General features: G+C 38.9%; 3 protein-coding genes across 4 annotated transcripts in view; 1 reads left to right on the top strand and 2 right to left on the bottom strand.

Moving 5' to 3' along the window:
* Positions 1–6,293, top strand: part of LOC310721284 (serine/threonine-protein kinase MARK1-like) — a 51,565-nt gene extending 45,272 nt beyond the window's left edge. The window contains exon 18 of one of the 2 annotated variants that reach the window (XM_083532844.1): positions 7–6,293. In XM_083532844.1, the coding sequence (XP_083388970.1) occupies positions 7–370 (364 nt within the window). In that variant the 3' untranslated portion in view covers positions 371–6,293. The remainder of the gene's footprint in view (positions 1–6) is intronic. The other variant, XM_083532845.1, reaches the window with a different exon arrangement.
* On the bottom strand, positions 3,997–14,397 carry lgi1a (leucine-rich, glioma inactivated 1a). The gene is made up of 8 exons (XM_083532900.1): positions 13,441–14,397; positions 13,053–13,124; positions 9,371–9,442; positions 9,193–9,264; positions 6,081–6,152; positions 5,816–5,985; positions 5,566–5,730; positions 3,997–5,427 (listed from the first exon to the last, which is right to left on the bottom strand). The coding sequence occupies exons 1-8, from the start codon at positions 13,647–13,649 to the stop codon at positions 4,610–4,612; spliced, it is 1,650 nt and encodes a 549-aa protein (XP_083389026.1). The 5' UTR covers positions 13,650–14,397; the 3' UTR covers positions 3,997–4,609.
* A 4,169-nt stretch (positions 14,398–18,566) lies between these two features.
* LOC310721545 (free fatty acid receptor 4-like) lies at positions 18,567–20,030 on the bottom strand (the record flags this gene model as incomplete). The annotated part of the gene is made up of 3 exons (XM_083533329.1): positions 19,562–20,030; positions 19,333–19,464; positions 18,567–18,914 (listed from the first exon to the last, which is right to left on the bottom strand). Exons 1-3 carry the CDS (start codon positions 19,985–19,987, stop codon positions 18,567–18,569), a joined length of 906 nt encoding a protein of 301 aa, XP_083389455.1. The 5' UTR covers positions 19,988–20,030.
* Between the last annotated feature and the right edge of the window lie 3,700 nt (positions 20,031–23,730).

Here is a 23,730-nt window from a genome sequence, read left to right on the forward strand (position 1 = left end):
CAAAAGAATTCTCCATTTTGCTGACAGGAGCACATTGGGAGAATCGAAAGACGAGAGCCGCGACTCGAAGCCCCGCTCCCTGCGCTTCACATGGAGCATGAAGACGACGTCTTCCATGGAGCCAGGTGACATGATGCGCGAGATCCGCAAAGTGCTAGATGACAACGGCTGCGACTACGAGCAGCGTGAGCGCTTCCTGCTTTTCTGCGTGCACGGCGACGCTCGCCATGACAGTTTGGTCCAGTGGGAGATGGAAGTCTGCAAGCTACCGCGCCTCTCCCTCAACGGGGTGCGCTTCAAGCGCATTTCAGGCACGTCCATAGCCTTCAAGAACATCGCCTGTAAAATCGCTGACGAGCTCAAGCTCTGACAGGGGCACAGAAGGGAAACACTGTGGCTCAATGTGGGCCTTCAGCGTAAGTTTGGTTCACATTTGGCTAGAGCCGAGGTGCTGCCTTAACAGAATGTCCGGTGCTCATCCTGTAAGTTTTGCGTTTCCATTCACTTTTCTCACCTTCTCATTTGACGTAGCCCCCAATCAATAATGGGAGTTTGAAGCTGATAGGATTATATGTGTGCTGGTCTGGGAAAACATGTTGCTGTGGATAAATTTCCATTAAACGGCCAAAAAAAAAAAGACTTTCCACAGACACCAAAAATATCTCTTCCTGCAGCGTTATCGTTAAGGAAAACAGTCACTCTGCCTAAAGATATTTATAACCTTGCTAGCATGATGTAAGACGTATGTAAATCTCCTGCACGACAGAATCTATGACGCCATCAACAGCATTTAACCGCTATAGCTTGTGGTTGTGGAAAATCCAAAAGAGAAACATATTTCACTTCAGGAAATCCGATTTGAGAAATATATATAGTAGGAAATGTGAAAATTTCACCATGTAAAAGGTTCTCCCAGACTGTCACATATATACAGTGCCTTGCAGAAGTATTCACCCCCTCCTGAACTTTTCCACTTTATTGTAATGTTACAACCTTGTAGTGAAATTAAATGAATTGGGATTTTTATAACATCATAGTCTTCAACCAAAAAAACATTTGTTAGTTGCATAAGTATTCACCCCTCCCCCATCCATGAGCACCCTGGGGCAAGGCTTTATCAGCTTTCTATATATTTAGATGCTGTGATTTTTGCCAGGCTTTATTCATTTTTTTCTACTCAAAATTTGGTAAAGAATCTTGAATGGATTGAATCTGGATTTTTTTTTTTTGCTTTGCTAAGCCAGTCGAACACATTCTTTAGTATAGAACCACTGTATTAGAACAGCACTGAACAGCAATTCAGCAATATTTTTCTTGGTGGGGCTACAAGATCTATCGCCCTAATCTTGAGGCTGAAACAGGTTTTTCCTCAAAGTTTGCCTCTTTGGTGTCATCAACATTGCATTCAACCCTTACTCTGCTAGTTAAAAAGCATCCACACAATAAAATGCAACCACCACCATGCTTCACTCTCTATCAATGGTGTTTTCAGGGTGATGAGCAGAGTTGAGTACCTGCCAAAGATTAGGCCAGAATGGTTCATTTCTCAGTAGGCCAGAGAACTCTTTTTATCCACACCCTTGAAAAATCTGTTTTCTCCCCAATTGTGGAAACCCTGCCAATGCTGTAAAGATATTTTTTTTTTATTTTTTATTTTATTGTAAGAAACCAAGGGGGTGTACACTTATGCAAGGCAGTATTACACTTTGTTAATAGTTTTCAGGGCTTTGGTGCAGCAAATTCTGCATTTAGCAACTACTAATAAAGGAGTGGGGCATATTAATATAAGTGTAGAAAAACATTTTGGCCGAGATGTCAAAGACGGTAACTACAAAAAATATTTACATGCTTATATTTTGTATCCTCTCTCTTAATAGCATAGCCGAAAAACACCAACATTGCTAAATGTCAACGAAAGCTAATGGTAACTAGTTAGTTATGCAAGTTCTACTGTGCTTCTTTTTAGCTCTTAGTTTTTCCATCATCAGGAGGCACATTGGCATTTTGCCCCACAGGTACATCCTTTATCCAATTGTGTTAAGAATGTGCTACATGTTTAACAGCCATTTTAAACGATTCCTCTGTTGACCGAGCTACCAAATAATACCTATTGCGGATTTTCAAAATGTACAGTTAAGTACGTAGATAGACACGGCTATTTATCAAAGACTGCATTATATGTATATGCATATGTCGTCCTGCAGGTGTGGTCTGAACATTTTGATTGCTGTACAGGATAACGTTTGGGTACATTTTTACACTTTTCTTTGTTCTTTTTTTTTTAATGACATGAAAAAGAAAAGCCATGGAAGAGTTTAAGGCTGAAAAAAGAAATATGGACTTCATAACAAGGATTTGTTGCACTAAGTATTACACTGAGTGGTAAAACACTCTACTTGCACAACCTGTCGACACTGGAGAATTACTGCGAACTGGAGCAAACACTCGAACCCTATTGTAATCGTATATACAGTTCTCTTTATTTTGCTCATTTCTGCTGCATATCTTTCGCCGTTCTTGTATTTATTCCACTCACTATGCCTGCTATGTGCTGCTTTGTATTAGAGAGGCATTTAGTATTTGATAAAAAAAAAATAATGAGAAAGGAATTATATTTGTTTTTTTTTTTTTACTTTTTTGTTTGTTTTACGCCTATGCATTGCCACATGCAATAGTATACTTTATGTCAGATATTCAGGTTTGGGAGAGATATAAAAAAAAAAAAAAAACAGACAAACGTGAGACATTAACTAGAATGTGGAAAGATTGACATGAAAATGGAAAATTGATCACACATGAAACGTGTTGGAATATTAGCATATAGCTATGGCTTGTTGAGGATTTGAAATAGTCCTTGCTTCAAGCCCACACTGGTTCACCCCTCATATTCTGAAGTGTTAAACATCCTGGCATTTGTGTGCGCACGGCTTTTGTTTAGGACCCTCCAATTCCATTTCACTAGTGCACAATATTAAACTTACCTGAATTAAACACTAGTGTGTTCATGCCCATTTGTACACGACTAATTGGATAAATGCTGCATGTGTGCCTGACAGCTGCTACTGAAATCCAGCTATTAAAAAGAGTAAACCCCCCTAACAGAGCACGCTTTTAAAACCGGAAGCTTCTTGACCTCGAGGTAGAACATAACACACAGCACACACACAACACAGATTGATTATGTGTATAGGGAAAAAGAGAGAAAGCTTATCCATGTAGAATATACAGCAAGCCTGCAGCCTGTAAGGGTTGTTTAACATAGTCCCCTACTGTTTTACTGATTTGGGATGTAGTATTATCCCTGAAAATAAGCGCAAGAGCAGATGCAGTCCCCTGTTGAGGCAGTTTGGCAAACGCGTTGCTCTGGGCAACGTGAAAATGAGCTGAAATCCTTCAACAACATTCAGGCCAGAGCAAGGATCCTACATGAACTTGTCCTGCCCTGCCAGTAAATCATGGCAACAAAGCCAGTATTGTATATTCCTATTAACACATGACTATCAGTAAGGGGTGGCAGGCAGTGCTTTAGAGACACAGGAAATGTTCAGACTTTCCAAGAAGTTCAAAGCATACCCTGCATGACCACAGACACCCAAGCAGATTGAAAAGCATCAAACTGAAACACTGGGAATCGAATCCTGTGCAAAAACAAAAATGTCGTATGAACGTTTGGAATCTTGAATTACAAGATATATTCACCCTCTAATTCAAACCCCAATATTATGCTAGCTACCTTTGTTATTTTGGCCAGGGCAGAGGTGTCCAATCTTTTTCACAAAGGACTGGTGTGGGTGCTGGTTTTCATACCAACCAATCAAGGGCCACACCTGATAGTCATCGAAAATGAAATTCATTCGATTAAAACAGGTAGAATTTGGTGTGGACTCGCTTGGTCGGAATAAAATCCTACACCCACACCGGCCCTTTGTTGAAAAGATTGGACACCCGTGAGCTCGGGGGATACAAACCATCCAGTCGGAAAATAAGCAGGTACAGTTTGATTGTAAGGTTTTTATTTAAATTTTAAACCATGGCTTCAGTTTTGACCTTTGGTTTCCAAAACAATGCAGGCATAATGAATTCAAACACGATTGTTGGTCCGATACATTAATGCCATGATAGTATGGTCTGGTATAAATTCAGAATCACATATAACTGTTACTGAATTAAATTATTAAAATGATGCCTCAAGTTGCGCTTACAGATCATACAAACCAACGTCGATTAAAACGATTTTAAAATTCTATCAAATTCTTTTGCTGGTTTGGTCCCATGTCTTAGAAAATATGTAATTCAGTTTTACAAATGGAAAGCAGGGGGTAAAATGTAAACATTGAATTTAGCGGTTTTACTCGTTTCAAACAGGAAAATAAATAGAATAGAATAAAAGGTCTATTTTCAGTAGGTGTTTACAATAACCACCAAAACAGTGAAGTGTTAGAGCATGGCTTAACAATATGGATTTCAAGCGATGATGGACACCTATGGCATGCATGTGTGCTACCCATGTCATCCATTCTGCCGGAAGGCATCACTGAGTTATCAGTATCTTCTCCCCATTGACCTTCAAAGTGGAAAGGATCGCTTCACCTCCCAATTCTCCATTTAATCAATCACTTAAGTCAAGGATCAAGTGTTCGTAAATGCGTGTTTGCCCCTTAAAACTGGATGCCAGGAGGAACTCTCGGTTATCAATGGACACCAGCGAGAACGCTCTTGGTGCTTGGATGTTGACCTCTTGGAAGTGAATGAACTGGCCTTTCTTGTTGTCCCAGCGGTACACCTGAGTGAAGGAGTAGTCACTTCCCAGGATGGCGTACTGCCAGTCCGCTACGGTGAACGGCTGGAAGACCATGGAGCCTCGCGACGGCACGCTCTGAACCTCTTCGAACATGGCGCCGTCCCATTTCATCACCTTGGAGTCACCGATGAAGCGTGTCAGGCACACGTAGAGTTCGGCCTTCACTTGGAAGTGTTTCACGGCATACACGTCCTCCATCTCGGGGATGTCTGTGCGCCTCTCGAACAGCTTAGAGCTCCTGTTCCACTGATAAACGACAGGCCGCTGTGAGCTGCTGGATAAGATCAGGTGTGACTTGCCAGAGATTTCCAGGTACTCCACGTCCGTGTCTCGGTACCATGGGTGCAGCGACTGGTGCGAGTAAAAACCGTTGCCGTTCCACTTGTACACGGTGGTCGAACCGGCTTTGGAGCTGTCAGCGATGACGAAGAAGGACTCTCCGTCCAGGCGGAACACCTCCACGTCGTTAGGCTTGCGGATTTTTAGGATGTCGATGTCTTGGATTTTGATGAACTTGTTGGCAGAGATGTCTCGCTTGTAGATGTGCGAACCACCGAAGAGCTGAGCTACAATGACAAACAGCTGATCGTCGATCACCAGAGGTTTGCAAATAACAGTGGAGGTGCCTGTTAAAAAAAAGGAAGTCATAATAATCTAAGTGATTTCTTTGGGGTGTGAAACTTTGCTTCTAATTGAATTGTAAGCTGCTTCTGATTGGACAGAATGCTTGCTTGGATAATCACAGTACACTGTAAAACACATACTCGTTATGTTGTCAAAATTCCGAAATTCCATTTGTACATGATCCCACTCCATGAAGCTACATCTTCCAATGAAAGGTTGGGCGAACACCACATACTGGTCACCACCAAAAGTAAATGTCTCCACTGAAATGGACTGGAAATCGAGAGATTTCAGCAGTGAAAAATCTGCAACGGAAAAACAAACACAAGCTTATTGTTGAAATATCAATCCCTGAATAATGGCATACGAATGTAAGAATAAATAACTGACCAGTTGTTATGCAATCGAATGACTGTGGAGTAAGATCGTTGATTTTCTTTCCTTGATAGGCTGGAGGGCTGTTGCAGTATATCTGGTCTACGCTTGCGTTCGTGTGATAAATCCAGTCCACCAGCCACTTCAATTTGCAATCGCAGGTGAACAGATTTCCACGCAAGTCACTGGAAAAAACACATGATCAAGAACAGTTTCATCATCAGGTTTTCTCATAACCTGTTAATCCAATAGTAGAGCTGAAAGTTAAATAAATACATACACTTTTGTCAAAGTATCTACTCCTTTAAAGAGATCTTTTGGTAGAGACTCCAGACTGTTGAAGGCAAGGCTCCTGCAGGGAAAATGATTAAACATGTTCATTTAAAAAGGTTTGTTTTTAGCTCTAATGTATAATTCTTTAATTTGAGATGTAAATGTACATATCAATAAAGGTAAGTATAGGAAGTAAATCTACCTGGAGTGAAAATTCTGATTAGGTGCATTTCATTAAAACTGCATTATTATGCATTACATCATTATCCAGCTTTTTCAATTATACATATATTCATGCAAACTACAATATTATGGACAGAAGCATGTGGACACCTGAGCATTTGATTCTTTGTGCTTTTTAAATATAAACTCCACTTTTCTGAGAAGATGTTCCACTAGATTTTGGAGTGTGCCTGTGGAGATTTGTGTGCAAATTCAGTCAGCTTTACAGTTCATCCCAATAGTGTTCAATAGGGTTGAGTTCACTCAAGATATTCATTATTTAGGATTTACCACTATATCTCAATGGAGCTGGCTTTGTACACAGGGATATTATCATTCTGGAAGAGGTTTTGGGTCTCCTAGTTTAAAGGGAAATTTAATTCTACCATACCCAAAGATGTCCTATACAAGTGTGTAACATTTGTAGTAACAGTTTGAGGGAGAACGACATATGGCTGGAGAATTCAGGTCTCTCAATACTTTTGTCCATATAGTGGATGCAAATTGTCAGAAATTAGCTCATCAGATCAGAGTTGACAAATTGTGTTTTTAAGAGAACAGAATGTTTCAGGTTAAGAAACAGAAAACTACTCATACATTCTAAATTCAAAACTGTGGTCTGAGTATCCATGGTGCTTGTGGTACTATAAAATATAACCAAACAAAATATAACCACTTCAGACTACTGAGGTTTATAGGTTTAAACAAATCAAGCATTAAATGTAACTTGTTTTCATGCAGTTTGTTTTATGTTAGTTTCATATCCAGGCCTTTGTAAGCCAGGGATTTTATGTAAGAGCACATTGCTAGGACTGTTGTTGATAGGACATCCCCGCAGTTCAGTTTTAAAAACATTTAACAATGATGCTATTGCTGTCCAACTGAATCAATTCCAAAACTTTCACTGAATTATTATTGGACAATTACAACCACATGTTGGATCACTCCTCAGTTAATATGTGTGTCTCCATTGTTTCCAGACATTGGGTTAAAACTGTCAGTTGGAACACTTTAGGTTGTGTTATATAATACAATAATATACAACGAGTCAAATGTTTTTTTTTGTTTTTTGTTTTTTGTTTTCTTTTATAAAAACACATACTGAGTGTTGAACATCTGTTTGACACTGAAATGTGAGAAGCCATAAGCAGTCAAACATCTTTCTGAACTTAAAACAGTAGGGTCAGACTGGACACAACTGAATGGCACACTAGCAACTGCATTCTTGTTTCTGATTGGTCGGAAGACGTCAAGCCTCAATAACAGCCCGGCTTGGAAATGCTTCGGATTTGACGCAAGTCACAGATTTTTATTTATAATTTGGTCATTCTAACATCTTGTATGGAGGATGCCGCATGTCATCTGATAACACACTTTGTTGTCGTGAAGTTTTCTTCTTTATATATATATATATATATATATATATATATATATATATATATATATATATATATATATATTTTTTTTTTTTTTTAGCATTTTTTGTAAATAATCTCCCAGCTGTCCCTTTTGTGTTTTAAGACATGTTAAAGAAATCTATTGCTCCGCTGTAAAAGAAATTAAACACTTCAGGTTTTCCACTCTCATTGGAAAACGATCACCTTCAGTGTGATATCAGCGCTCTGTATCTCTCCATCCTATTAGATACAAGTTAGGTTTAGTACTGAGGAGAAGAGATTGAAAACTCTCAACTCTGCCTGCATTGTCTTTCTATCGAAAAAAAACACACTCATTAAACAAAGGTTTATGGACTCCTGATTATAAGATTCATGTGCTTTTTGAACATCCCCTTCCACATTTAGTCCCCATTTGCAGTTATAATAACCACCACTCGTCTGGGAAGATATCCCAGTAAATTTTGGTGTGTGCTTATGGAGATTTGTGCTCGATTGGGGCGACAAGGGTGTTAGTAAAGTCAGGCAACGATGTGGGGTGATGAGAACTGGGGTGCATTCCAAATGATCCCAAAGTTGTTCAATAGGATTGGAGCTCTATAGCAGGCCACTCATGATCTTCCACTTCAAACCATATCTTCATAGAGCTGAATTTGCACATAAGGGAACTGTAATGCTGGAACAGGTTTGGGTCTCCTAATTTAAGAGAAAAAAATTTTCTTCCACACCTATAGAATTGTGTGCCTCCAAATTTCATGGTATCAGTTTTGAAGTATGGGATTAAAAAAGAGTTACACAAATACAAAGATTTTCAGTGTTAAGATGATACTACTCTCAAGCTGAGCAGGTCCAAGCTGTCTATGTTTTCTTTAACATGTGTGGGATCTGCAGCGTGATCCGGCAGGTTTCTGTGATGCATCATAGCCTTAAAATTTTACAGTCAAGTCAATTCACGTCGAATGCGAAAACGCTACGGTGAAGTAATTTCCCAGAACTGCTGTACAAGGTCACGGACAGAAATGTTTAAGAGCATTTAAATGACTCAGATGATGATTGCTTTCTACTGCTTTTTGAGAAACTCATCTCTGATTGAGCTAAATGTCTTCACGAGAACTGCTCAGCCGCAACCCCAAAGGACACAAGGAACATTGGGGGTTTTTAAGTCTCACATAACTCTCCTCTCTTTTGCAAGTGAATGTGTCAGGCAGGAGAAAAGCCTTTTTTTTTTTTCCTTGAAAAGCTGCGTTTCTTTCCAAGAACCAAAAAAAAACCTTAATCTGCTTTAGCTTCAGCTTGTTGCCAGGGTGAGAGAATATAACAGCCTTGGTGAAATTGCAGCACTGAAGCATTTAAAGCCTTGTTATTGAGCCTGACGGTTGCGGTTGTAAAATGAAAACTGACCACAGAATTCATCAGACCCTTTTAGGACAGAATGAAGCACTCTAACAGTTATTTCTGGAAAACAAACCCCAAAGGAGCTTATACATATATCTCAATACTCACAAGTGTATTAAGGACTTGAGACCTCGGAAGGCAAAAGGTGATACAGACTTGATTTGATTATTTTCAATAAACCTGTAAAAAAAGACGGAGACAAAACATAACCTCGATGGACATGTGGATGTCTGAATACACCACTTGCTTCGCAAATACTAACGAATGAAAACCAAGCAACACTTACAGATATTCCAAATGCGGAAGACCAAGGAAGGCATCCTCATTAATAGACTCGAACATGTTAGCTGTGAAAAGTCTTAAACAAAAGAAATGTAAACAAATACTCTTTCGTATCTTTCAACCCCACATCTGAAAGCCCCCTTTAATAGCATTATGTAATTCTGTATGATCAAATGTACAGTGTGTCAATTAATAAATATACAGTAGCAAACACATAAGATTGTTTAAGATCATCCAAAACAGACTTCAGTATAAATAACCAAGTACATTCACTATACCAATCTACTCTTCTTTTTTTTTGCAGTCAGGGATTATATGGACAAAAGTTTGTGGACACCTGACCATCAGATTCATATGTGCTTTTTTGAACCCATGGTCCCATTCCACATTGTGTCCCCATTTGCTTTTCTAATAACCTCCACACAAGATGTTCCACTAGATTTTAGAGTGTACTTTTGAAAATTTGTGCTCATTCAGCCACAATGCGGTTAGTAAATTTAGTTTACAGTGGGGGAAATAATGATTTGATCCCCTGCTGATTTTGTGAGTTAACCCCCTTACAAAGTCTAGAATCTTTATGGTAGGTCATTTTAACAGAGAGACAGAATATAAAAAAATCTATTAAAAAACAGTAAGTGAAAATAAGTATTTGATCCAGTACCAAATAAGCAATAATTCCGATTCCCACGGACCCAAATTAGTCCTGTCTTTATAGGAAAGAACTCCTCGTTATGTGAATAAAAGACACCTGTCACAGAATCAACCTCTTCCATTCAAACCTCTTCACCACCATGGGCGAGACCAAAGAGCTATCAAAGGATTGTAGACCTGCACAAGGCTGGAATGGGCTACAGGACCATCAGATTGTTTTTCTTGGCCGTATGTTTTTGGTCATTGTCAATGCTGGAAAACCCATCCATGACCCATCTTCAGTGTTCTTGCTGAGGCCAGGCTCATCCAAAATTCTACAGTGCATGGCCCCGTTTATGTGGTGAAGTTTTCCTGTACCCTTAGCAGAGAAACAGCCCCACAAAAACGTTTCCTCCTCCATGTTCTTGAGGTCATATTCAGCATTTCTCTGCCTTCAAACAAAGCAAGTCGAGCACACCCTCATGGGGTGAGGATGATTCTGAGAAAGGTGAGGGATCAGCCCAGAATTGCTTAGGAGGTGCTTGTTAAATGATCTTAAGGGAGCTGGTACCACAGTCACCAAGAAAACCACTGGTAATACACTGAGTTCTTTCTTAAAGGTACACAATTATTTTGGGTGTGTGGGAGTCAGAATTCTTGCTGATCTGGTGCAGGATCAAATACTTATTAATTTATATGTAATATTAATTTATTTATTTTTTCTGGATTTTTTAAAATATTTTTTCTCCCTCTGCTCAAATAAACCTACCATAAACCATACCATTCTAGACTGTTAATTTCTTTGTAAGGGGTACAAACAGCGTTCCAATTCATCTCAAAGGTGCTCAATTGGGTTGAGATCAAAGCTCTCCAGTGGGCCACTCAAGATCTTCCACACAAACCCTTATTTTAAACCATATTTTCATGAAGCTGGCTTTGTGCACAGGGGCATGTTCATGCTGGAAAAGGTTTTTGGGTCTAGCGAAAGGAAAAATTAATAGGACCGAATCCAAAAACATGCTATACAATTGTGTACTTCAGCTTTGGGGGAACAATTTGTAGAAGCAAAAACTTTTGTCCATATAGTGTATATACTGCAGATTCACCCTCAATGCACATTTATTTGTGTGTAGATGACAGACGTTCAGTGCAGTTTTTGGTAGTAGTGGACTGTGACTGTGAAATAAAACAAATCTGAATCTTTTACTTGGAAATGTGTTTGAACTGTACACTACTGGACAAACAGTGCCCCAAAACGGTACAAATATTAAGTTTTTAATGATTATAGCAACAAATCATTGGTCAGTGTTAAACCTGCAGACAGCCTTTGGCACAAAGAAGAGTCAGTGTTGTTCAAAGCAGCTGATAAGGAGATAAAAAGTTTCCCAGTTAGTTTGTGATCACAGTTTTTCCTCAGTTGCTTTGAAGCGTTTCTAAGATCATAAATAAAATTCGAAAAAAAACTACTTGTTCAACCTCCACATCGTGTAGCAAGATTTTTCTTTGCTTCAATCAAATTGCGAATGCTTTGGTACATTAATTTAATTGATTGTGTACAAGTGTCTGCTGTATCTTCATCATCAATTGTTTATGTTCTTGTCAGTCAAAATATATTATACTAGTTCTCAGCTGAATAGTCTTCACCCCAAAACATCTCTACACCAGTTCATTGTATAAGTCATTGAATCTAAAATAGTCAAACCAGTTGTCATAATCTGTCAATATAAAATTTCTATTCATATTTTTTGTAAATGTGTTTTGAATTGATGAACTGATGAAAAGATGAATCTTGAATGTCACTAATGAAGGTGTGAATGATGTAATGAATGATCAACTAGTTCTCTGAAACAGGTCAAAGGTAAATCCTTCAATTGGCAAGAGCGAATACAGACAGAGCAAAACACAGAATTTGAAAACGGATCAACAACCAGAAAACGAAGGAACGAACAAACACAGGAAGTAGAGTCAAAGTGAATCCGGTCTTTTACAATCGATATCTTACATACAGTAATGTGTACATTTGTGCTGTTGAAATTCAGATGCCACACAACATTCATTCTTTTGTATTTCCAATCGTTAAAATCCAAACTGGAGTTTACATCAGGAAATACTGAAACTGTGCACCGTCATACCGAAACATGACTAAACATTTCCATGATCTTGTTTGGGAACAATGATAAAAAAAAAGGACTTCTTATTCTGGTGGCACTGAAATGTTCATTGACACAAATACTCACTTTTCGACAGAAGAACTATGGAGTTACGAGGAAAAGGCTTTTTCAATTTTCAACGCATTTTTTGCTAAATGTATTTACTGGTTTGCTGGATGATTTGAGAAATGCTTCAAAGCAACTGAGAAAAACTGTAAGACGTTATAAAGTTCTAATGGACTCAAATGGCCAAACCATAAGTACATTCTCATGACACTTTTTGGAGGTCTTTGTGCAGTGTGGGCCTGAGTTTTTCAGTGTCTGTCTTGCTGAAAAACATAATCTGATCATTTGAAAAAAAAAAAAACTTTGTATGAAGCAGGCTTTCCTGCATTTCCCTTATATGCCATAGCAACAACTGGCTTTTCAGAGTAAACCAGATCAACACTACAAGAAACTGAAAAGGCTCCATATTTTGGGGTAATTTTCCATGATCATGATGTACAAGAAGACAATATGCATTTTGTTCACCAGTTCCCCATAGTGTGAGTAGGAATGAGCAAATGGTGGCATGGGAGGGTCTCAGGAGTTCGTTTTGGTTCATTCATTGCATCTTTTTCTGACCAATCATTTGTTAATAAAACCATAAAAGATGAGTAGCAGAAATCTTTCCACGTAACAGGTACTTACAGGCTTCTACAGAAAAACTGTACTCTACACAGCACCACTCCAATGAGAGTAAAAGATCGATTAGTAGCTCTTATGAGCTGAAGAGAGAAAGAGTTTACAGTAGGAGTTTACTGTCTGGGTGATGTTTACGTCTATCACTGTACACACTGTAAATACTGATTGTTTTGTTTTCACTGTAATGACACTGTTGTACATGTTTGTAATGATGGAGCTTACAGGAGGTGGAGTGCTGGGGTGTGAATGAAGCTCTCCTTGGGGATTTCACTGAAGCTGGACTTCACGAAGGATCTTCAGAATATGGGAGGGAAGAATAAATAAATAAATAAATAAATAAATAAATAAATAAATAAATAAATAAATAAATAAATAAATAAATAGGTAAAGAAGCAATTGGAAAGGATTTCATATAAGAATGGATAGATAGATAGATAGATAGATAGATAGATAGATAGATAGATAGATAGATAGATAGATAGATAGATAGATAGATAGATAGATAGACAGACAGACAGACAGACAGACAGACAGACAGACAGACAGACACACACACACACACACACACACACACACACACACACACACACACTGGGCTTGCGGGACTCACAGCGAGACGACGTCGGGAGGGAAGCCGCGCGGGATGGAGGAGCCGCCCGAGCACAGCGCGGTGTCCTTGGCGCACGTGCAGCTTGGCGGGCAGCGCGCGGCGCGCCGGCGGCCCTCGGCGAGGCGCGCGGGCAGCGGCGGCAGCAGCAACAGCGCGAGCGACGCCGCCACGCACATCGAGCACAAGCCTCGCGCGCTCACCGGCCCCATGTCAACCAGTCAGCCAGCTCCCGGAACCCGCGCGCACGGAGGACCCCACCGTTCATGAAACGAGGGAACGAGGTGGAGATGGAGGAGGTGGAGATGGAGGAGGTGGACGTGAGACTGCAGCGCGCGATGTCTCGTTCCCTCTTCTCTTCTCTTCTCTTCTCTTCTCTTCTCTTCTCTTCTCTTCTCTTCTCTTCTCTTCTTTGTCGCAGCGCCACCAGTGATGGAGAAAATATCCGTGCGTAAAAAAGACGGGCAGGTGCGCACAGACCCTGTAGAGATAATATCTATCTATCTATCTATCTATCTATCTATCTATCTATCTATCTATCTATCTATCTATCTATCTATCTATCTATCTATCTATCTATCTATCTATCTATCTATCGTCCTCTCTCTCTCCCTCACTCTCTCTCTTTCTCTCTCAGCCACGCCTTGCATGGAAGAGCGGAATCCCCCCCACCCCCAGGTCGTGTTGTTGGGGGGTTTACTGCGTAACACACAGTCCTGTCCTCCTGATGCTCTGAGACTGAGACTGGTTCTCCAGAGGAATGGAGGACGGTGCAATAAATCCCTTGTCCTCACAGTCCCAATATCATTCTTTTTTTCTTTTCTTTATTGTCTTTTTGTTCTCAACATCTCTTTTCATGCTACAGTACTGCTGCCAAACGAGTCTTCACACCTCCATCACCACCGCCACCTTCTCCTCCTCCAACCCCTCTGCTACACACTGGTAGGCGTTTCTTCCAGTTCTCCATGGAGACGGAGGTGGGCGTTGTTATATTAGAATCACATACACAGTGTCTGTGTGGAAGCAAAGCTGCTTGTGCACAGGGTCTGACTGTAGATCTGCTGTCTTTATAAAGACCCTGATATTCAAATCAAACAAGCACACACACACACACACACACACACACACACACACACACACACACACACACACACACACACACTACAAAAACCAGTGGAACATCTTTCCAGAAGAGTGGAGGTTATAATAAGAGCAGATGGGGACTAAATGTGGAATGGGATGTTCAACAAAACACATACAAAATCTTATATCTGATCCTCAGGTGTCCTTTTGTCCACCAAGTATAGGTTGCTGGACAGTAAAACCCTGCGTGCTGAAAAGTCCAGGAGGAATTGTAATAGAAATTTGAATGGGATGGTTAGAATTAGAATGGTATTGGTTTTAATGTGAAATGTAATGGTCCCCGTAAATGCTTTCCACTAACAGCACGTTAAATCCTTCACAATTCCAAGTAACACGTGAATTAAAAAAATAAGACTGAAGAGGAAACGTTTTATTCCTAACTTATTCTCATCATGCCCTCTTACCAGGGGCGATTATTGGATTTTTTTTATGGGGTGGCACAGGGGTGGGGACCAAGAACCAGTCCGGGGGGGGTCCCATGGAAAGGTCATGTGCCCCAACACAAGTTTGATGACACAAAAATGGAACTGTACAAGTTCCTGGACAACGCATCTCTCTTTTTATAAATAAACCATCGAACAGACAGTCAATGTTCTCAACCGTGCTGTACTGCATTTCCCTTTTCATTGACATGGTTTCTTGACTTTGTCCCCTTTCCATTTTTTTCCACAAAATTCTGTCTAAAAATAAACAAACCAGCAATCAGTAATATTACACTAATAATATATTTAATAGCCATATTTTCTTCGGATTAAATATAAAATCGTTTAAACGTGAAACTGTTCTTGGACATCGCAAATGAAAATAGAAAAATATAAGACTACCACACAAAAACGTTTGTTTGTTCAAACTATTCTACATCTTAAAATGAAAGTTAGAGGCTCTAACTGCATGAAAAGAAGTCCTAATGGTTTCCACCACAATTATAACATCTTAATGGTCTGTACTGTTGTCCAGTAGATTTCAAAATGGGATCTACAACCTTTCAACGGTGTTCTGTTGGTTTTTTAATAGTATCCACTAGACATGTGATCAATAGAAGTGAACTAAATTACCAGCAGAGACCCACAGGGATCATTATAGTTTTTATCCAAACCAATACAATTCCCAATAAAACCATCCTATTCAAATTTCTATTACTGTTCCTACTGGACTTTTCAGCAAGGAGGACTTTACTTCAGCAACCTGGTTGGACAAAGGTTTGTGGACACCTGAGCACCCGATATCATAAGGTTTGTGCTTTTTGGACATCCCATTCCACATTTTGTTCCCATCTGCTCTTATTATAACCTCCATTCTTGGTGGCGATTTCAACAAGGTACTGGTGTAGCTGAGGTGAGGTGCAGAGATCATTCCAATTTATCCCAAAGGTGTACAGTAGGGTTGAAGCCAGAGACAGAAAGAGGCATTTACTATTTGATTTCATTGCATATCCCAGCTTGTTAGGAATCTGGGGTCAGAGCGCATGGTCAGTCATGATACAGCACCCCCGGAGCAGAGAGGGTTAAAGGTCTTGCTCAGGGGTCTAAGAATGGCAGCTTGGTGACAATGACGCTTGAACCCCTGACCTTCCGAACCCAAAGCCTTAAGCCCCAGAGCTCTATAGCAGGACAATCAAGATCTTTCACTCCATGTAAGCTGTATCTTCATGGAACTGGCTTTGTGCATAGGTGCAATGTCATGCTGGAGCAGATTTGGGTTTCCAAGCTGAAAAGGGAAAATTTAATGCTAGCACATCCAATGATGTTCTATAAAACTGTGTGCCTTTGTTTGGAAAAGTCAGGTGTCCCAGTAGTTTTTGTCCATATAGTGAACATTGATTTGATGACATTTAATTTTTTTTTTTTGGTGCAAAGTGAAGTGTACTGGATGATCGAGATCGCAATATAATAGCCGAAAAATCACTGCTCAGTCTCCACAGGAACACAGAGAGATAATACTTTAGGATATCACAAATGTGGCTACATGCTCACAGATTTTGTTGACATTCTGGCATAATCATTCCAAATCCAGCTCGATCCCTTGCGGATTTTTTTCTGAGCCTCACATAAATAAACAGAGTAAATATTGTGCAGGTCTAATTTACAGCTATTGTTTTACTGTGGCATGGGTTACATATATTTTAAGAAGCATGCATTTGATGTTTGCGTCCATATTCAGTCCCCTGTGTCAATACTGCCACCTTCTGGCTGTATTTAAAACCTTTTTTTTTTTAGATTCAGCTTTGGACACTGGGATTCTGATAGATCTGTCCATTCTTCTCAGCCAAATTCCTTTAGCTGTTTGATTGAGTGGAGACTCATTTTAAAGAAGAAATATTTAAACTTTGCCACTGGCTTAAAATCACATCAACGCATTTACTGAACCGCACCCATGTGCCCTCAGCAGTACCCTAAGTACACTTCTCTGTCCTTATGGACTGGAACAGTTTTTTCCTTTATTGTCCTGTATTTGGCTCCATCAACTATTCCTTTCTGTTTTTCTGCCCCGCTAATAAAAAGCATTCCGACAATTCAAAGATACCACCACCATGCTTCACAACATGTTTAACTATTCTCAGGATATTAAGTTGTTTCGGGTTTCTAATGAACAGGCCAAAAGATTTCTATTTTAGTCTCGTCATACCAATAAAACCTTTTTCTTTTATGTTTGCTTAGTCTAAAGACTGGTTTTCAAATGGTTATTCTTTTTTCCTTTTGTATCCTTTTTCCTCACAAGTCTGTAATAAATCCCTGCTTTGTAGAGTTCCCTGTCTTTCCATTATTAGAGACACATCTGTGCTAATTATGGAGTGTGTAGTCAGGAGGCAGATTTCTAATATATGCGCTGTGGGTTGTGGGAAGTCAATACGAAATGCTGTGTTCACACAAGTGATTGTTTTTAACCAAGGGGGAGGAATTAAATTCTTTAAACACGTGTGGTTCTTTTCGCTATAAAACGCTATAAACACTCTTTGAAGAACGGCTACATACTTTTTCAATGGAAAAAATGCACTATAAATGGTGCATTACCAAATCTGTTTTTCATCAAATTTTTTTGGCTGTATTTGGCCCCATTAAACTTTCCTTAATGAAAAGCATCCCCACAATGCAAAGCTATCACCACCATGCTTCACATCATTGCTAAGAATTTTCAGGATAATGGAAAATATACTAAAACAAATATTGTAGTGTATTGTAATACTCTTCTATAGCAGGCAAATAATATTAAGTAGTTTATTTTATAAGGAAATTACAATTAGGTAAATTATAAATATTCATGGATGCAAAATCAGGACCAGAAACATGTTGGAGATATTCTAAACCCCAAAATCCATATTTGCCATTCGAATCTTGGCGAATCATTCTGAGCTAACGAGGTCTGTTATATTAATTTGTTTTAATTACAGAGAAAAAACAGCAGTGTTCAGAGTAAAAAGTCAGTCTAGAAAACTGCCACAGCATAAAAGGTCGACTTGTCAACACTTGTCTTTGAAAACTGAATCATCTACACAGGTTACCCGGCTTCTTAAAGTGAAATCATTTAAGTAAGCACGTACACGTTCCTATTGAGTACACGTTCCTATAAAGACAGGTTTCTAATGAGATGCTCATCAAATACTACAATGGCTCTTTTTTCTGTAATATCATGTAACAAATGAGGGAAACTTCGTGATCCCTTTTTATGACCTGAAAGCAAATTGTAGTGTGATTTTTTTATAAAGTAGCACTCACTCAATTCCCAACTACAGCACATCATATCACCACTTACATAAGCTTATTGTTTTCTTTCTATCTTTTACTGCTATCAGCATACAGTCTACAGACTACAATGAAAATAAAAATTTTATGACCAATACACACATAATAAATGTAATAAAAACTGTAGCTATGTAAATATTTTTATGCTTCGATCAGATGATTGGTTTTGGCAGTATGTTTGATAAGATGATAATATTTTATTAAATCAATAAGAATTAAAAAAAAGCTCAGATAAGCATTATTAATTCAATACTGAGTAGCAGTTTTTTGACCTGGTGTGATCGGTGTGGAACAGCAAAGCTTCAGCCATTTACGCTTCAGCTGGCAGAGGCTGTAGAGCACCGGGTTAAGGGCCGAGTTAGCCATGGTGAAGGTCAGTACCCAAACAAACATGGAGGAGGTTATGGGAAGATGGACTTGGAAGTTGTAAATGAGAATGAGCAAAGTGAAGATAAAGATGGGACTCCACATGATGAAGAAGGACAACATGAGAACGAGGAGTGTGCGGAAAAGTCTGTAGTCCTGTTTAGACACACAACGTGCACGTCGTCGCAATGCGGTCGAGTGGAGTCTCCTTTTGGAACGCCGGTTGATCTGTGTTTCGGGGATAAGAACGATTCAGCATCATATTATTATTATTATTATTCAATATTCTAGATTTGTATTTGTTTTAAACATAGTTATATGCAGAATACAACTTGCAGTGAAATGTAATCACTATCAGCTGCTCGAAAATTGTGCATTAAGTAAAAGGGTCTATAAGTTTAAAATATAAGAGAATATAAGTCAAAAAGATTTATTATGTGATAGTTATAGTATTACTATAATTTGTATTATTATTATTATTATTATTATTATTATTATTATTAGTGTAATATAAATCATTTGTGTTTGTGATTTCACTGCTCTATCACTTCTTGTGCTGATATGCTAACAGTCAGCAGTTAACAGCATCTGACACGTGTTTAAATGAGATACAAGAAGTGTTCATACATAAATGTAGATCTTTTACCTGTAAGATTTTGGTGTAACTGATTACAATGCTAGAACCAGGTACCAGGAAGCCTAACGCAAGGAAGACAACGTACCACATGATCTCACCTTTTACATGAGGCCACACAAGAGCACATATATGCAGTTCTTCCTGTAAACAAAGGCATAAAGCTAAATAGTACACTCTCAAACCTTAGTAGAGCAATATAGTAAAAATAAATAAATAAACAAAAAAGGACAGTCATGACCTGTTGAGGGGAGATGACCGGTATCACCCGGGAGAACAGTGACAGAGGTAACATTGCAACAGCGGAAAAGCACCAGATAAGAAGCAGCACTCCGTTTTTCCATCTGCGATTTAGGCTGGGTGTGGCCTCCATTTTCAAGATTGCAAGCAGTCTCTCGATACTGATCGCAGCCAGCGTGGTGATGGTAACGAGGCCACTCACGCTGATAAAGTACAAGATCAAGTGGCAGGCAGCAGAGCCCAGCTTCCATGCCTTGGTCCACCTGACAGAAATGATGAAAGGAACGGTGCTGATGAACAAAAGGTCAGCCAGGAAAAGGTTTGTGGTTAAGATAATGTTGTTAGCTAGTCGCCTCTCCTGGGTGACCAGTATAAGCGCGCCAAAGTTGCCAACTGCCGAGATCAAAAAGAGGACCAGTAGAACCATGGTCTCGATTATTGGCACAAACCAGAACGAATGCTGGAGCTCAGAGAAGTAGGAGAAATAGGAGAAGTTCTGCACATGGAGATGGGATGTAGGTTCCATCAAGAGTAACTTTTTTTCTCGCTGATACATGGACCGTAACTCTATAACTCCTAAGCATCATCTGTTTTAGTATACCACGCCTGCCATAACAACTAGGACTTCCCTTTTCCTGATTACTACAGTCATAAAGACTGCACCGCCCTGAGACTTATAAACTAACTTTTTTACCTATAACCTCTATTTTGGGGTCTTTGGAGGAGTTTTAATGGATCTAAGCTCTCTGCTTATTTTCTAATAAGTCAATAACTCTTTCTAGCTGAATGGATAATGGGATTACTGCATCGCTTCGCCTGTGATGTCGCCTGTGGCATTACAGCCATGAAAACCTCCTTGACAACTGAGGTGTTTAAAAAGCGACTGCAATAATGCTTGCCCTGTTGGGTAAATACAGTAATGTTCCCGGCTTATCATTCAAGTACATTTGCAAATAAATATTTTTTCCATCTTTAGGAACACTGGTTTGAGCTGTATTGAACTCTATAGCATGTGTATTTTTTTTTTTACGTTTAAACAGGTGCATTTTAATTTAACGGTAAGTAAAATGATCCCTTCAGGAGTCTGACGCATCAGTGTAAAGTAATTCATCTCTAATATACTGCACATCATTTACATTTATTGTATGGACAAAAATATCCAGCCAGACAGTATGTGGTTTTTCCACAAACTACAAAAGTTTTCAACTCTATAGGATGTATTTGAATGTGGAAACCTGAAATATTTCCTCCACTTGAACTAGCAGATGCAAACATGTTCCAGCATACCTCTGTGCGCCAAAGCAAGCTCCATGAAGATATGGTTTTACATGGGTTGCAGTGGAAGATCTCAAGTGGCCTGCTATAGAGCTCTGACTTCAACCCACATACAAATCTTATAAGAACTGTTTGAATGAAAGTAAAAAAAAACAGAAAATCCTGAGCATTAACATTTCTGCATAACTGAAACCTAGTATTTGTACATAGTGAATATCTACAACAATACATAAAAAATCCAGCTTTTTCCCCTTCCTAACATCATTGGTATATGCGAAAAAATGTCACTGTGTAAAATAAAGTAAAGTACACATGAAAAGTATAAAAAAGCATATTTAGATGTTTCCAAATTGAAAATGTTGTGCACTTTACTTTAATATTATCTTTATAAAGAAAGCACTGCTCAATATGTACTAGAAGCTCTCGATGGTGAATGGTTGGATACTGAGATCTACAATTGGAAAATTCCAGAAAACTCATCCAAGAGATTGTGAGCTTCTGTGGGTGATCAAAAGTTTTGAGGAATTTCCATGGAAATTTCAGTTCAGTGTAGGCATTTAACACAGATGATGAAGATGATGATGTCTCCTGCAGTCCACAACAAACACAACTCATATGGCATAATCTGTGTAATGGATGTACTGTAACTGTGGGAGTTTTACTGCAGATTCAAATTTTACCATTTGGTCCGAAGGCCTTTCGCAGCTCCTTCAGAAGTCGTGAAGCAGCATTTTTAGATGCTGATTATCATGTTTCTCTTCTTTAAGATCCTCGGCATACAGTTGGATCTGAGAACGACAACCAGGATAGCACATTAAATAGTATTATTAAATAAATGCATAAATAAATGTATGAATAAATGAATGGCATTGGATAAAAACATTAACCTACATAATACACGCTAATGGAATCCCACACAACCATCTGCTTCCTTAGTTAAACATCCATAGTAATAAAAGACAAGTGTAGCAGTACTCATTGTAGCATAGTAGCTTGCAAACAGAGTAATAATAATCCATCCCACAGAATAATAATGCTTCTGTTTAAGTCTAAATTGTTTCTCTGCCTCATTGGTTTCTATGTAGATCATAGCTGAATGTTTTGTCTGACACAAGTCCAGTGATATGGAACACTACATGGAAATAGGTACGATCTAAACATCAAAATGACATCAGATTTTACATTTCTACTGGTTAGTGAATTTTTAACATTTTCAAAATTAGCTTAAAAAATATGCAAAACATGATTAGAAATGATTGGGTTTAAACCATGGCCTTAGCATAAGTGCATTATGTGGGTGAACAAAAAACATTTCACGTTTTATAGACGCTTCTCAACACCCCAACACTATGCCCAGTAACAAAGACTGAGTAAGCCGGGGCTGAATGCTAAGCCAATTAGCGTACTGGAGACACAGCGTTTAAGCCGATTAGCACATTGGATACAGAGTTTAGATTTAAGCTGCTGTATCAAGCACCTGTGTAGGCCAATGAAGATATATTAATTTAATTATTATTACTCAGAATGAGGAATGAGCTGCATGTTCTGGTGGTTTTCAAACACCTAAGTGGGCAAAAGCTAAAGGCTAAAATGGTAACATCAATCCGGTGATGATGTTTGTTTAGCACTGTCACTTGGAATACAAGAGTACGAATCTAATAATGATTATCAATAATAATCAGCTATAATTTGAGATGTAAACACCAGTATAACCACATGTTCAACTATGTAACCTAACGTCTATTGCCAGCTATGCCAAGCACACATCTGCCCAGTGCCACTCTATTACTACTACAACACAACTACTCTACTCCTGCTGTATTACTGGGGGTGAGGACAATGTTTAAATAAATACACATGTATGCCAATTCTTGTCATAACATATTCATGATAGGATATTCGCCCACTAAAAACTTAGTGATGGTTGTCTATATTTATAACTCGTGTGCAATTTGGTGTAAAAATGTTCCTTTGTTTTATTCTTAATTATGCAAGGTTGTACTACAATTGATTGAAACACATCCTTTTGGAAGCTCTGCACACTTCAGCCTCTCCTCCTCCAGGTCTTTCCTGATCTTCTGGACTTCGGTCAGCAATTGCTGCCTCTTCTGTCGTTCTCTATAGAGCTCTCCTAAAAGTTTTTAATAGCATCGCAGTATCTGCAAATTTCGCTTTTCTAAATACAATAAAAAAAAAATAAAAATAAAATAAAAAAAGGGATTCTGGGTAAAATGTAAATACAATGCAATGGTTTGCAAGTTTTATATTTTTATTCACAATCGAACATAGAATACATGTTTATTCTGAGAACATTTACCATGTAAATAAAAAAAAAAAAAAGGTATTTTTCAAGTTAGTGGCTGCAACACGTCTCGAAAAATTTGGCTCGGGGCAACAAAGTTCTGGAAAAAGTAGTAAAATGAAACAGTTGGAGAAACATTTTGCGATGAATTAGGTGAATTGACAACATGTCAGTAAGATGATTGGGTTTAAATAATGTAATCCTCTCTAATCTTAGAGAGGCAAAGTCTCAAGGAAGTAAAAGATGGGCAGAACATGTTGTTCCTCAACAACAAATTGCAAAACAGTTAGAGAACATAATATCATCAAAAGTTTCAAAGGATCTGGAGAAATCTCTGTGCACACAGGACAAGGGTGAAAATCAATATTGGATGGCGGTGAGCCCTCGTGATTCTTTAATGGGAATCGGTGCATGGGCTCATTAACACCTCCAGAAATGCAGTCTATGAGCACAGTTCATCATCTGCTGGAGGATAGGTTCCCCTTTTGAGTCTGGTTCCTCTCAAGGTTTCTTCCTCATAACATCTAAAGGGAGTTTTTCCTTGCCACAGTCACCATGGCTTGCTCATCAGGGATAAATACACATCGTTCACC

Source organism: Silurus aristotelis (assembly GCF_946808225.1).
Source record: "Silurus aristotelis genome assembly, chromosome: 27".
Taxonomy (NCBI): Eukaryota; Metazoa; Chordata; class Actinopteri; order Siluriformes; family Siluridae; genus Silurus; species Silurus aristotelis.

Bases quoted from the DNA above. Each gene is read 5' to 3' on its own strand.
- lgi1a (XM_083532900.1), bottom strand. From the start codon at position 13,649: ATGGGGCCGGTGAGCGCGCGAGGCTTGTGCTCGATGTGCGTGGCGGCG. The intron at 13,125-13,440 runs GTGAGTCCCGCA...CATATTCTGAAG, and splicing joins CCTCCCGACGTCGTCTCGCT to ATCCTTCGTGAAGTCCAGCT. The intron at 9,443-13,052 runs GTAAGCTCCATC...CTTTTGTTTAAG, and splicing joins ACCCCAGCACTCCACCTCCT to ACTTTTCACAGCTAACATGT.